The sequence below is a fragment of the Gossypium raimondii genome, chromosome 4, assembly GCF_025698545.1.
Source record: "Gossypium raimondii isolate GPD5lz chromosome 4, ASM2569854v1, whole genome shotgun sequence".
NCBI classification, from domain to species: Eukaryota; Viridiplantae; Streptophyta; class Magnoliopsida; order Malvales; family Malvaceae; genus Gossypium; species Gossypium raimondii.
In genome coordinates this window covers 48,989,223-49,004,775 of record NC_068568.1, presented here as the reverse complement: position 1 = coordinate 49,004,775, position 15,553 = coordinate 48,989,223, and the positions used below count along the sequence as shown (strand labels likewise).

Here is a 15,553-nt window from a genome sequence, read left to right as displayed (position 1 = left end):
CCAACCAACTTATTTAATAAGTGGAAATAAAAAATCATGGGAGTTGACTTCCACAATATAACTATCCCACTCAATTTTGAACTTCTTTTCATGAGGAAAAATGTGGTTAATATGGTAAAATTTTTTAACTCTATTTTTTTATTTTGTAATTTTTGTAAAAATATTTTTAAGATTTTATTTTTGGTAATTTTTTGTGATTTTTTTTACTGTAGGAATATTGTAAATTTCAAGCTTAACATAATTTAAAATTCCCAAAGACCGGTGGATATGTTGTAGAACTCTTGAAGAGTGTTGATTTATATGTAGCATCTACGATGACAATGTTCACTATGATACTGGAGTTGGAGAGATGAGGGTTGGAAACACATACATTCCTTTTTTCATATGGGAAACAACTATAACACTAACAGATGTCGTTTTAATAACTGACCTTCAATGTCGATGTGACATCCGAGTGCCATTGGTTGTTTGGTGCCCCCATATAAAGATAAAACAAAGAAAGAATTAAATGAGAATAGAGTAAAGCGCACATGGTTAGACAGACTTGTCCAACCGGCCCCTCTACATGCAATTGTGAAGGAGATGAATCAATATGCTCTAGATGGTAGGGGAATGTTGTTGCCAAACTTTTCTGACAACAGGGTCCATTGCATGTATCTTCTTCTACTGAAATCTTTTAAGCTAGTTGGTTGATTCAGTCAAGGTTTTGCAACTCTAGTGCACCTATACAGGGCGCCTTGTAAAGTGATGCAAGAATCAATTAACAAAGCTTTCTTCTACAAACCTAAGCATAGATGTAGTTGTTGTGGTTAGTGCCTCTCCCTTTGCAACCATAGGAGTTCTCTCTCAAGGGAAGGTAAAAATATAATAGTATATAATATTTTGAAATGTATTCAACTACGAAGATTTATAATCTATCATTGTGTTGAATATTTAAACAAATTTAAGGGTCCTTTGAATAATATGTGTTATGAAAGGGATCTGATTTGGATGCAACGAGAAATCAATCGACGAGTTAATAAAGATGTAGGTTGATGTTGTATCTGCACTCACTACAATTCAATATTCCTATTAATGAATGTAATTGAATTTGCAGTTTTGGTGGATGTTGTACCTAGACAACTGATGCGTTGTAATTTGATAGGGTAAATTAGGTTGTTTTCACATTCAAGGAGCTTGTTCTCGAGTCATTTTGTATATCTAATACGAGTTGTAGTAGAATTAATTTTTTTTGGGTGTTTTTATATGTATTTTGAGTAATTACATTCTATACACTTTAATTATAAATTTACTTTATGTGAAAATGACATTATAGATTAAAACGAATGATGACATTATAAGGAACTCAAGTGGCTTGAAAAATTATACAAGAAGAATCTTTGTCGCAAGGAAAGCTTTGTTGCGTCAAGGATATTACTGACTCAACCGTGGAGTTCTTGTTTCCAATAATTGTCGTGCGACCACAAAGAATGTCTTGTCGCGACAAGAAGCTCATTGATTTAGCTATGAAGTTTGCATGTTCATTGATTTAGCTGACTTAGTTTTATACTTTGATTTACTACAATTTATAATGGGCAATGAAATTGGAATGGAGATCAAGTTGGGCTTCAATGGATGTTCATGAAGGAGGAACCTCTTCTTGAATGAGCAATCTCTAAACTTAATATTATTTTTTATTTACTTCAATTTCTAAAATCTGGATATGGAGATCATGCTTATGGACATGCTTGATATAATCATGAGCTAAATTCATTAAGTGATTGGTTGTTTGGACTATCTTCTATGTGATTATTGCATGAAATTAGTGTTGATGTTTTGCGTTAATAACTTGGATTTGAGAAATTTATCTAAAAATTTAGATGAGACTGAAAAGAGATTTTATTGAGTAAAATTAAATTAGTTGAGCCACATGTTTAAGACCGAGAGATGAGGCGTTTGCTCGAGTGAAATCGAGAAGAAATATCATTAATATCGATTTATTGTGAGGGCATTAACAATTAGAAAGACAATCGGTCACTACTAAGATCTCATGAAAAGTTATTAATTAGAGTAACTCATAATTTTAGTATTTAGTAATAAAATTTAATAATCTAAATTGTTAACACTCATATCTTGATATGGACCTCTTCAATAACTTGAATTTCTATTAGATTAATATACTTTTGCATCATATAGGAACCCTTTAGTGTTATTGTCAAATCTGTTCTTCCTTGTGTATGATTCTTGAAATATTTACCTGTTTCATTGCAAAAAAGAAAAAACTATACTCGTAATGCTTGCAGTAGAGATCCCATGCATGTTTGTTGTTGAAAATTTGTTGTTATTTGCATGCTTTTGTAAAGCACGGTAGAGCCTTGTCAATGATGCAGTGTTTGCCATCATATTGGAGATAGCTTTCAAGCAATATGCATTATTCGAGGCATGGGTGCCCATCATTGGTTTCCATACCATGGAAAGGCAACACCCTGATTAGGTGAAACAACGGTCTTAATTCGTCCTAGATATTTCAAAAGACCACAAAACATCGAATGACTTTGTAGGATAGATCTTAAAGGGCAAGAAAAACAATCGACAAAGCATGCATCATGGGTTGAGCTCTAAGACCATCGAACTCAATAGTGCATACATAGGGAAACTATTTTGTGACACCTCACATTCGACCTGATCGTTGGATCCAAATGCAATACATTGCATTCGCTACTAGAACAACTCAAACTAAAATATACTTTAAATACAATAAAAAATCAATGAAGAATCCTTTATATAGACTTTTTTAAATATTTTAAATTATTATTAAGTCTTTAAAATCAATTTAAAAACATGGTGATTGAGACAGAGTATAGCTCCTCGAGAATCAAAATAACTCAAAACAAAAGAGAAATCCCTGTCTGATATAGATGCATCAGTACAAATCGGGGACTTGTATCGATACATGCCATTGCTACTATTTATTTCTTGTTACTAACTTGTTGCGATACATCTTGACCTACGTACCAATACAATTATGCCAAAACCCAAAAATCACCTCAAACCTACCTATTTTGGCCTTAAACAATACCAAATTAAAACCATGACTTGAAACTCTTAAAAACCAAATTTAGAACACCATAAACTCACAGACTAACACTTCCAAAGCATAACATCCACACACCTACAACCAAAACTACCATGTTTAATCACCAATCAATTTTACTTGGCAATCAAGCAACCAGCCAAACATGATTATATTCATCATTTATCATACTAATTCTCCTTTTAAAACATTAATTACAACTTAAAACAAGCACACACACTTAATGACTTACTTGACTTAGGTTACACAATCATAACAATATCCACAAGATTAACATGGCATAATAGACTCTAATGACCACGTATTAGCTTAGGTACATGCCAACACTTCTATTACTCAAAATGAACAATACAAACACTGGATGAGTTGAGCTGAGAGGACCTTGTATGCTGTTGCTAGATCATGAACTCAATGAACCTATTCTATAATTAACCCAACGTGGAAAACCATACTAGTATAATATAAAACAAAAATGATTACATATGTTCAAGTATTGTATGTAAGGTACAAAGTGATAGAAGCGTTTGGGTAATTTGCAAGGATTATAAGACACTCTAGGTTCGGTTTCATGAAACACTGTAATAATAATAGTACAGCTGAACATTTGAAGTTAGATTACTGGCAAGGCCCCCATTTAACAATGTGCAGCGTAGGTGATCTACAACCAGTTCGGTCTCATCTTGCTTGACATTGGCTTTGATGACAATGTCTCGCCTGCAACTTTGGCAAGCGAGCGATACTGAAGTTTAACACTCTCTGCATTGTCCAACGTCTTCACCACATACCTGTAAATCAAAATTTTGTAATAAGGCCACAAGGTTGGTTTCTGTGTTGGATTTGAGCCGAAGCAGATATTCAGGGCAATGTCACGTTAACTCTACTTTCCAACCGATTGATTGGTATCTCGGTAGAGGATTCAAGATTTTGTAACCATTACTAGAAAGTGTGTTTGTGTGCGCCAGAGAGAGATCCCGTGTTTCAAAACTAAATGATGTAAATGCAGAATCCAATATACATTGATAACATGTCACGTGAAGAGGAAAGGAAGGTTGCTACTAACCATCCATTCAAGCATTGTGTAGTTACAATAGCTTCACGTCCTACAAAGCGTTGTGGTGTCCTCTTGTTACCCTGTATCAATCTATCTCCACTCACCAAATTCGACCATCTAAAACAGGCATTACAAGCAGAGAAAAAAATGACAAGAAAAAGATTTCAGAAGATATACCTTTATGATAACCCGGTCTGTCACGGCAAATGGAAACTGGACACCCCTACCCCTTGGCGGATCCATGATATTTGATTCGCCATAGCTACTCTTATCCTATATGAACAGACAAGTAAAAGAAAGTGTCAGCAATGATACGACAGGAATGGTATAAGCAATGGCAGGAAAATTAAAACGCATAAAGCACCAATAAGGGTTATCAAAGTCAGAAAGGGAGTTTTGAAAGCTATTGACACCAAAAGGAGGTATAAAAAAGAGAAACCTGTTCAAATCTTTCTCTCCTCCTTTTAGGTGAGCGGTAGAATTGTAACTCTTCTTCCCGACGAAATGCCTGCACTGCAGCTTGGAGAGCTGCTCATGAACATTAACAAAATAGAAAATAACTAAATGTCTCCAAAGAACAGAAATAATGTATACATATAGCATAGAACATGGATAGCTTATGCATATTAAAATGTTTAATAGCCTTCCTGACTTCATAATTTTTACCATGTATTTGCTCCTCCTTTAAAGTGTATCAAAATTCATCCATATCTTGTAGACAATCACCTAACATTCAGGAAACCTAAGTTTTGTTGCCGATACTTTTCATATAATATGTAAAAGCAAGGGATAAACATAGACATCCAAGAAAAATACGTGCCCAGTGCCTCAACTGACAGGGAAATAATGTGCAAGACACAAAGATGGGGTGCTTAACATCAATAAGATACTAATCTATGCATATTATCCTTGCTGGAAAATTGTGCAAATTACAATAGTTCACAAACTATGACTGAAATTCCACAAAGTAAAGGAGAAAGATTTTCCTTTGAAGACAAAGAATATTACTTACAAAGATTAGGAGCCACCAACTCCTCTGAAACTGAATCTGAACAAATGCAGCAAGCTTTCTGATAAAGCATTCATAATATCAAAATTATTATGCAGTTATAATCATTGTTAACAAATGAGACAGACCAAGAAGTTTCAACCCAACAGCTAGTTAAGTAACCAAGGAAAACAAGATAAATTTTAATACATTTAAAGGAGAAAAAAAAAACATATCATTCAACAGTGATTCAATGAAAATAATATGCAAAGCCACCTCATAAATCATGTCTATCATCAGCTTGCATAAACACTTGAATCAATGCACAGTAAGTCACTCTAGATGGCTTGCAACATGTTCTGCCGCATAAACATTGCCTATAAGTCAATACAAATAAACATACAAAACAGATAAGGAATAAAACCCTTGAAATTCACATTGAACAAAGGATAATGGTATTATTATCAATGCCCCAGATGGTCTGACAATGTCAGTGAATTTCGAGGCATTTGCGAGTTATTGATTCTTTTATTATCATTCTTGAGCCTATGTCAATCTGTCACATTAAAACATCATTACTGAGTACTGACATCTGACTGAAACTAAGACTAAATCCTCTCTGCAATCTCTACCAAAGCTGAACATGAAATGGTAGCACCAATGCAGCACTTGCTCCATCTCCAAATCCTTTCAGAAGACCTTTACTGAGGGCCTGAGGCTCCATCAACTTACCATTTCAGCTCCCTTTCTTACCTAATTGCTCTTACAGCTACTCTTCTAACTTCACTATCCCTCAGCAGCAAGACTATAAGTGACCTCACTGTTTACAGCTAAAGTTTAATACCTACAACCACTTTTCACCTCCTCTTAACTTTGAACCACTCCACAAACTCCCTCCACCCCAAAAAAACCATAAAAACTTGAATGTTTCCCCTGTAAATTTCACCTACTTACATTGCCATAACCATGTAGATAAAGAATGTAGTGTTCCAAAATTCTCTCATATGGAAAGTCATTCCCAGAAAATGATGAGAAAGGTGCTTGGTTGGCCTTGGTTTGTTAAATAATGTGCCTTTTAAGGGACTGGCACAGTACAAGAAAGTACAGAATTGAGTTAGACAAGATATGATCACCTAATATTTAAAGGTGGTGGGACTTCTTTTCCAAAGGGAGTAGAGGGTTAAATTGAGGAGATTTAGATAGTTTTAACTTTGAAATTTAGGATACCAGGACAAATTTTGATGCTGGATGGGGTAATAGAAATTTTCTTTCTTTAACATTTTTGTTTCTGATTGGAACTGGTTTAGCCTTCATCTTAAAATACACTGATAGTAGTATTTAAACAGGAAAATTAAGGAATAAAAAATACATTATTCTGACAGATATTCTAAAAGATAAGGCTGTAATAACTGAAGAAAGACATAAGTGTTTTTCTTAATCATTTACAGTTTTTCTTTGAAGATCTCATTAGACTTCCATTCTATTGTGTCAAATCCAATTCTATCTTGAATTGTTAATGGTAGGAAGTGTCTTTTCATGTGATGTAGGAATTATCTTAAATATTGCAAATTGTAATCATTCTATATTCTTTAGTGTCTTTTTTCCAAATGAAAGGCCTATTAGTAAGTTGGAAACTAATTTGGACATCTATGATATTTGAAAGAAGAGAATTCAAGCAATTTAGGTGACAAATACTTGTTTATATTAATTAATTAGTTTATCTGATAATTGAATGAAGTTATTTGCGCATATCATGTCTCTGGCTACTTACAAATCATGGCTCTTCTTTGTTTGTTGTTAAATGTGTAAATTAACTACTTTATGTAATAACTGAATAAAATTAAGCAAAACATTATCACGACTGGCTCCTATCAAACTAAGGTGACTATAAACGTGCTTACATGATCATATACTTTTATTATGAATTAATACATCCTCTGGTACCCGAGTTTAACATTTTTTTCTAATGTGGTACCTACATTTTTTTTGTCCAATGTGGTACTTGTATTTGGCAAGAGTTATACGTTTTAGTACCTAAAGGTAACGGTGTTATTTTTTTAGTGTTTAATTCAGGTTTTAAGGTTGATTTGATGACAATTAATAGCTAATATATATTTTTGAATTTTCATGATTTTGTTATAGAATAAATTTAGTGTTAATTGTAAATTTGTTTAATTTTGTGTTTAATTTCTTAAATATAATCTGATGGCTGTGATTTTTTCAGGTTTTAAAGTTGATTTGATGAAAGTTAATTATTAATATTATTAGTTAATTATGATTTTCATAAAATCAATCCCAAAACTCAATTAAACATTAAAATTTACTACCTTTACCTTCGGTACCAAAATGTATAACTTTTGTTGAACACAAGTACCTTATAGGACCAAAAAAAAAAACAACAATAGGTACTCGGGTACCAAATGATGTATTAAGCCTTTTATTATTCAAGGTAAATTTACTTCACTTTCACCACTTCCACTTTTTTCTCTCTCTCCATCTCTAAACAGCGGTATTGTAGATTGCCGTCTTTACTTTTATTTCTAGTGGTGTTAATAATATTGTACCTAATATAGTAACCATGAGCACTTAATCACTCTGAAATGGCGCAAAACAGGTCATTCATATCTGTAACAACCTAGAACCCATATATAAATGGCCTATTTTATACTTATATCCGTAATTTGTACTGATTCAAACCATCCCTTGGCCAATCAAAGATAATTGTTTGAAGCATGGCACAAACTTCATCCGCAACTAAGCATCATACTAATGACAGAGTAGAAGAAATAGGTTTTATCAAGAACTCACCATTCTAAGAACATGCTGTATTCCAGCAGCACCAAAGGAATGTCCACAAGGTAATATCATCGCATCATCCATGAGAGCTCTCCTGAAATTTTAAATGAAAGGGAGCCAAGAACAAATGATTGAAACATCAATCTAACGTTTTTTTCTTTTCTGAATGTACATCAACTCCTTGATAAGTAATGACTAAAAATCAATGGATCAATTAAAAATATATATGCAGAAAGAGCAAAGTCATTTTTTTTTAACAAAGGAGACAAGCCTAGGGATGGGAAGAGGGCTATAAACTAGGATTTAAACCTGAAATCAGCTAGTGCCACCTCTAAAGGATGACTGCATGAACCGAGTAAAACTCCTAGTTCAAAGACATTATCTTTTACCGGTAAACATATCTAAATGATCTCAGATAAAAGAAAGCATGTTTTTCCACAGTCCTAATAGTTCACTAGCCTTGTAGCACTGCATACATGACTAGCTACAGTAACTTGTACTGCACTACTGCTAATAAATTTTCCTGCATCTCATAATCTCAGCTGAAGCTCACTAGTAGAGGGACTTGTAAAATTCACTACTACATGAACTGCAAATTACCATTACACATTAACACATTAAACCAAACTATAATTAACCAACAAAGCACGGCTGCTATAAAACCATAGCCAAATTCAACATCAGGGAGCAGAAATCTATCAAAAGCACTTATTTTTCCTTCAACTTCATAAAATCATCAATCACTTACGTGACAGGGTCGGATAAAATGTCCCGCAAGGACTCACCAGACTCACTAAAAAATGGAACATCTTTCCTCCCACTAAACCCATATCCACCACCATTCTCCACCAAGATATCCTTCTGACCGTTACCACCACCACTAGCAGCAGACCCTTCTCCACCTAGTAAAAACTGCGTGTAATAAATATCCCCATCGGGACCGGCAATCGTCACCGCATTCTGATAATTATTACCCTCTCTCACACCTTGCCCAATCCCTCCTTCCTTCACTACCAATTCCCTGCAGCTCCCTCCAACTTTCCAACAATAATTATAAAAAGAAACAAAAATAAATCAATAAAGTTCCTTCTTTTATATATAAAAAATCAATAAAATTTCTCAAAAATAGAAACGATACAAAAGAAGAGAAAACTAACCGAAGGAATGCTTTGCTTTTCCGTTTCCCATTTTTTCGGGGTTTCCACTTCCTGCATTATTAACAGTCTCATTTCCACTATTACTTCTATTATTTATGTTTATACTACTATTGTGGTTATTATCATTTTGGTCGCCATCTCCTCCGTCGTGGCCGTCATCATCCTCGTCTTCCTCATCATCCACGTCGTCTTCGTCAGATTCGTCGTCGCCGCTGTTTGTGGAGAAACCACGGGCGCTTCTCTCCCAATTCCGATGGTGGTGGTTTGGAGGGTCTCGGCGGTCAGCGGAAGCGGCGTCAGCAGTAGCGGCGGCGGCGGAGAAGATGTTAGAGGAGCGAAACTCGGAGGGTTGGGAGGGAGGGAAGGAGAACATCTTGTCGTCGATGAAGCCGGTGAGTTCTCGGGTTTTGGGGCCGGGTCGAGTAGTAGATTGGGGTCCTCAATTAAAGGCCCGTATAGGGTCGGCCTGGAAAACGTTGAGCCCGTTCTGGAGGCTGATTTCCTCGGAAGACATGGTAATTAAAGGAAATTTAGCATCTTTTTAGGGGTAATATTGGGAATTTGAGGTACCAAATTTAGTGATTTCCCACAGAGCGGAGCGGTAGGGTTTTAGATTTCTCTTCGGATTCAGGTGGAATAGAAGGCGAAGGAAAGGGAAACTAGCGGAATTCCAATTAGACCTAAACGACGTCACTTTCATCATAATTTTTTATTTTTTCAGGGTTGAGGTTCGGGTTAAGTATAAAAAAATAATTGACGAATGCCACCTAAGTAGTATGCTGACATACCACATCAGCAAAAATATTTTAAAAGTACAAATTTTTTAAAGAATTAATAAAATTGTGTATATAAAATAAATAAATTTTAAAAAAATGAACTACAAATGCTAAAAAAAGTTTTCTAATACACTAAAATGTATTAAAATATTTATATTAAAAACTCAACTATAAATATAATACATATTTTATTGTATTAAATATAGTTTTAAAATTTTATATTTTGACTGGGTTATTTAGTTGGATAAATTTTCTTTTAGGTAATGGGTAATGGGTTTAATTGTTATTAAGTTATGGATTTAATATAAATATAAATATAAATATATATAATTATTATTTAACATATATAATAGTTTTTATAACATAATATACTCAGGCCAGACTACGTTATGCTCGAGCCTAAAATACTTGCAGGCTCGGCCCATATAAAAAACATGCCTTAAATTTTACCCAAACCTATTTTTTAGGTATCATATTTTTATCTAAACCTTTCCAATTTTTAAGTGGGTCTCGAACCTAGACGAGTTACTCAACTCATTAACAAGTCTAATTTAGACAACCATTTATTTAATTTCTTTCTAAATGGATGCACAACTAAAAAAAAAATTGAATATTATAAAATTAATAATTATTGAAAATTTTAAAATATATATATAAATTCAAGTATGTAAAAACTCAAAAAGAAAATTTATTATTTATGCTAATGTGTATATAGTTTACTTTTAATTCAATTTATGCTTTAACTTTACATGATTTAGCATTTACAAATTAGTGTAAATTATCTTAATTGGTCACCCAACTTTTAGAATGTTTTCATTTTGGTCACTCAAAATGAAATCTTGGCAATTTTGTTAAAGGCACTTTCATTTTATTTACCCAAACATTAAATTTCTAACATCGGTTGACTATACACACCACATCATGTTTACACTTTCATTTAGGTCACTTAACTTCTAGGTCGCTTTCATTTTGGTCAACCAAAAATTATTCTTTTTTCTAAGTATTGATCGGGGAAAATAAAATTAAGGATTAAAGTAAAAAGAGGTAGAAATTAAAATAATACGTTAAGAAAATTGTCAAACTGTAATTGTTTATCCTAGGCCAAAAATTTTAAAAAATTTAATATTGAAATTTTAAATTACAAAACATCAAAATCAATTAAATAAATTGTTGAAAAAATTTTATCCCTTGATAATGTCAATCGATGTGTTACTATAATATTAAATTTAATTAATTTAATCTCCTAAAATTTAAAATTTTATTTTATGTTTCTAGATTACCTTTAATGAAATTAACTCAAATAACCCATATTTAATAATTATCTACAAAATTTAAACTTTTTTTATTATATAATCTCAAGTCTTCCATGATAAGCTTAAAAAAAAAAAAAGAGGCTTAATATATAGATTAGTCCCTAAATTTGACAATTTTTCTCATATTGACCCCTGGGCTTTTTTTGGATCACATTGGTCCCTGAGTTTGGCATATGTTACATTGATTGGTCCCTACACTAACACCGTTTATTTGTTTTTTTGAAGAATTTGTGATGCGGGCAACCATGGGACTGACACATGGACAAATAATGAGATGACATATGGATTCATATTTAACCATTCTTAAATTTTTTTTAAGAAAAACCTTAAAATTTTGAAAAAAAATTAAAATTTGTTAAAAATAAAAAGAATATATATAAATTGAAAATAAAATATTTTTAAAAAAATTAAATAAATTTGGTTACATTTTAAAAAATTACAAGAAATTGTAAAAATATAAAATTAAAAAATATTTTAAAAATTAAAAAATTGGTGTTGATCAATGCTAGTCAAGCCTGGTCAACTTCAGTCAACGCCTAATCAAATTTTCATTATTTTTTTCATTTTTGTAAATTTCTAAAAATTGAATTTTTTATTATTTTAATTTTATTTGTTATGTATTTTTAGATTTTAAAAATTATTTTTATTTTGTTAAAGTTGATTATTTAAAGAGTAAGCTTTTAATTTTAAATTTTAACTTATTTTTATTTTCATATTTTATTTTATATATATTCAATTTTTATTTTTTATAATTTATGATATCTCTTAAAAATTTTATAAATTTTCTGATTTTTTTTTTCAATTTTAAGTTTTTTTAAAATTTTGTAAGAATGATTAAATGTGAATCCATGTGCTGCCCCTAGAGGTGCTCATGGGCCGGGCCGGGTTTGGACCGGGCCCATAAAAAAATTCGGGCAGGCCCGAAATATGGGCCTGAAATTTTGCCCAGGCCCGGCCCGGGAAAAAATCATAAGCCCGGCCCGGCCCATTTTTTTAATAAATACCAAAAATTTATTTTAAAATTTAAAAAAGTATTTTAAAAATATTTTAAAATTAAAAATATTTTAAAAATATTTTAAAATTAAAAAATAAAAAAAGTATTTTAAAATTAAAAAAAATTTAAAAAATAAATGTATTTAATATATCGGGCCGGGTCGGGCTGGGCCCGGGCCAAAAAAGTGGTGCCCGAGGCCCGACCCGTTTTATAAATGGGTCTCGTTTTTTTGCCCAAGCCCATATTTCGGGCCTATATTTTTACCCAAACCCTCCCATATTTCGGGCGGGCCGTCGGGCCGGGCCGGGCTGCCCGGCCCATGAGCACCTCTAGCTGCCCCCTTGTTTCTCCACATGTCACCCCATACCTGTCCAAATCAGTATATTCTTCAAAAAAAAATGGTGTTAGTGTAGGACCAATCTGCGTAACGAATGCCAACCTTAGGGACCAATATAATCAAAAAAAGGTTTAGGGGCTAGTGTGAGAAAAATTGTCAAGTTCTAGAGCCAATCTATATATTAAGCCAAGAAAAAATTATTGCAATTAATTGAATTAACTGTTTGTTCTTCATTTAGGGTAAATAAGTGATGAAAGAAATTTCAAGTTCAGTTTGGCATGGAAGGTAAAAGTAATTAATTTAATTATTTGCAATGATTTTCTTTACTTTTAACTTAACATGAAATATTCAAGATCATATAATCAAAAGAGATGTTGGTTTCAGAGATAATTATTAAAAATGAGTTATTTGAGTTTATTTTAATTTGAAAATATAAAATAATATTTTAAATTTTGGAAGGAGGTTAAATTAATTAATTTAATTAATTTCAATATTATACTAACAAATAGGTTAATACTATCAAGCGATAAAAATTTGTAAATAGTTTATTTAATTGATTATGATGTTTTGGAATTTTAAATTTCAATATTGAAAAAAGTAAAGCTTTCAACAATGTGGTAAACAAGTAAGATTTCACAATTTTTTAATGCATCATTTTAGTTTCTATTGTTTTATCACCTCAATTATTGATGTGCTTTTACCTCAATTAATAGTTAAAAATTATATTTTTGAGTAACCAAAATAAAAGTGACCTGAAAGTTGGGTGACTAAAATAAATGTGTAAACATAATGTGTAAACATATTGTTAGAGATTAATGCCTAAGTGACAAAAATGAAAGCGTCCTAAAAGTTGGGTGACGAACTAGATAGTTTACCTACTAATTAATTAGGTGTTTTGAAATTTCTATTAGGTAATACGAGTTTGGGACACAAGTTCGAGGATCATTGGAAGCAAAGTAAGGAGTTAAAACTGAGCAAAATGTGAAATAAGAGAAAAAAAAGACATGTGGGTCGCGGCTTAGAGAGATGGGGTCACGACCTATCTGAGGGAAGCAAATTTAGTGTCGCGGTTTGAGAATACATGAGCCCCAACGCCCGTGTTCACTTGTGTAACAAATTTGGGCACCCTAACTCTAACATGCAAGGATATTTTCCTCCCTTTTCAAGACTTTTATCTCAAAGAAGTGTTATAGGCCTAATCTAAGGGTAGGTTTGGATGGGTGATTGGGTGCGGTGCGGTGCGTTTAGCTTACTTTTTGTCTCACGCTACAATATCGCTACAGTATCAAATCTCATCACCACCGTTATTTTTACACTAACCGCAAATAAACATATCGTCCATCCAAACCCACCCTAGGTCAATTAAACTTTATAAATAAGACCTTTTAGTAGAGTGTTAGGACTTTTTGTAGAATTTTTAGCTTGCAACTTTTATTATTTTATGTTCTTCTTGATCATGGATTGCTAAACCTCTTTTTCTAGTCAAAGGAACTTCGAAGTTTGATTCTTAAAGTTTGTGAGATCTAAATTACTCTTCATCTTTTCTTTATTCTTTAGTATTTACACGTCTTCTATTTTAATTACAAATATTCAAATTTGTTGAATGTAGAGGTCGTATTCGATAACTTAGAATATTTGTTTTGTTAGTTAGAATAGTTTAGAATATTTGTTTTGTTAGTTAGAATAGTTAAATTTGTAATTGTTTAATTGATTCTAATGCTTGTGACAAACAACATAATTCGATATAAATAACATATGTGATATATGTTGTGTAGGCATGTGTTCTAATCAAACAAACCTCACTCATGTGTGTTTGTTAGTTAGAATTAGGTCTCTCTCATTCTTAATGCTATCGATAAGCTAAATCCTAGGCACAAAGTTATAGGGTTGTTAATTGATAAGGGAAATTATTTCAACAAGCTTCCTCTTGGTTAGTGACAAGATAAGGAAAGATTGGTTGCTAGGCACAATGTCGGCAACTATAATTAATTTATTAAGAACACTGAAATTATCTTTGCATCTATGGTCAAACTAGTGAATTAAACATTTTTTTACCTTTAGCTAGAACTCCATCTCATTGATTTTCCTTTAATGTTAATTGTTGTCTTGTTTGCTTAAGTTTTAAAATTTAATTTTAGTTGTATTTTCTAAAAATCCCCATCATCTTTACTTTGCTATTTCTATTTAAGAAATAAAGTTATTACCGACACTACTATATAATAAATTTATATTTTTAGTAAGATTTTATCACTGTAGGTCTTGACAACCATACACAAACTCACAATGATGGATGAGACTAATTACCTTTCTATCTAGAATTCTAAATTTGAAGAATAATCGAGCATCCTCCATCATCCACTGTTGTCTAGTTTCATCAACGGGAGGCTCGTTAGAAAAGTGTGTCAACCTAAGTTTTTGAAGTGGTTATCAATGTGCCAACGAAAGTGTCTGCTTCTACTATCATTGCGCCAAACACATAAATTGCTTTATTTGTTGGCATGTTTGACCAAATTATTTTGATGATTTGCTTGAATATTTCTGAGAATCTTATGTACCCAATGTTGTGTTTATCATTGGAGAAGAGATTGAATCAAGCAAGATTATTTTTCAAGAATTCTTATACGATTTACTTACCTTATATATTGAGATATGTAAAAAGAAGCTTATTTTAGAAAAGGCTCTCGCGTGCTCTTATGCGCTAGCACTTGAAGTTGAGCGTAAGCTACACTTGCTAAGAACCAGGTCACCACTTTTTTATGGTTGGCTAAAAACAACACCTTCGACCTCCCTAATGTGGCAATGAGAAGCAAATTTCACGAAAACTTAGTGACAAAAAAAAAAGAATGGGGAAAAAATAACTCATGGCTCTAACACTATATAATTTATAGAAAAACTTTGAAGAATTTTGTGTATTGTACACATATAGGACTATGTATTTATATTGTTCACATCAACTTTAGAAAATAAAAAAATTAAATACATTTAGAAAGGTTAAGCCCAATAATACTTAGCCTAAGATTACAACTTTACAAGGTTATAGCTTTACAAATCCTACAACTATACCATTT

The 15,553-nt window shown here is 32.3% G+C and overlaps 1 protein-coding gene across 2 annotated transcripts; it reads right to left on the bottom strand.

Annotated features, from left to right (window-relative positions):
• Nucleotides 1–3,512: 3,512 nt before the first annotated feature.
• On the bottom strand, nucleotides 3,513–9,768 carry LOC105780105 (U-box domain-containing protein 62). Of its 2 annotated transcripts, none has more exons than XM_012604230.2 (8): nucleotides 9,066–9,765; nucleotides 8,657–8,945; nucleotides 7,921–8,002; nucleotides 5,137–5,194; nucleotides 4,564–4,652; nucleotides 4,302–4,397; nucleotides 4,134–4,204; nucleotides 3,513–3,858 (listed from the first exon to the last, which is right to left on the bottom strand). In XM_012604230.2, exons 1-8 carry the CDS (start codon nucleotides 9,436–9,438, stop codon nucleotides 3,732–3,734), a joined length of 1,185 nt encoding a protein of 394 aa, XP_012459684.1. In that variant the 5' UTR covers nucleotides 9,439–9,765; the 3' UTR covers nucleotides 3,513–3,731. The 2 variants fall into 2 exon arrangements, 1 of the variants encoding a protein (XP_012459684.1); XR_008195418.1 differs by having other exon boundaries at nucleotides 3,779–3,858; nucleotides 4,134–4,214; nucleotides 9,066–9,768.
• Nucleotides 9,769–15,553: the final 5,785 nt, after the last annotated feature.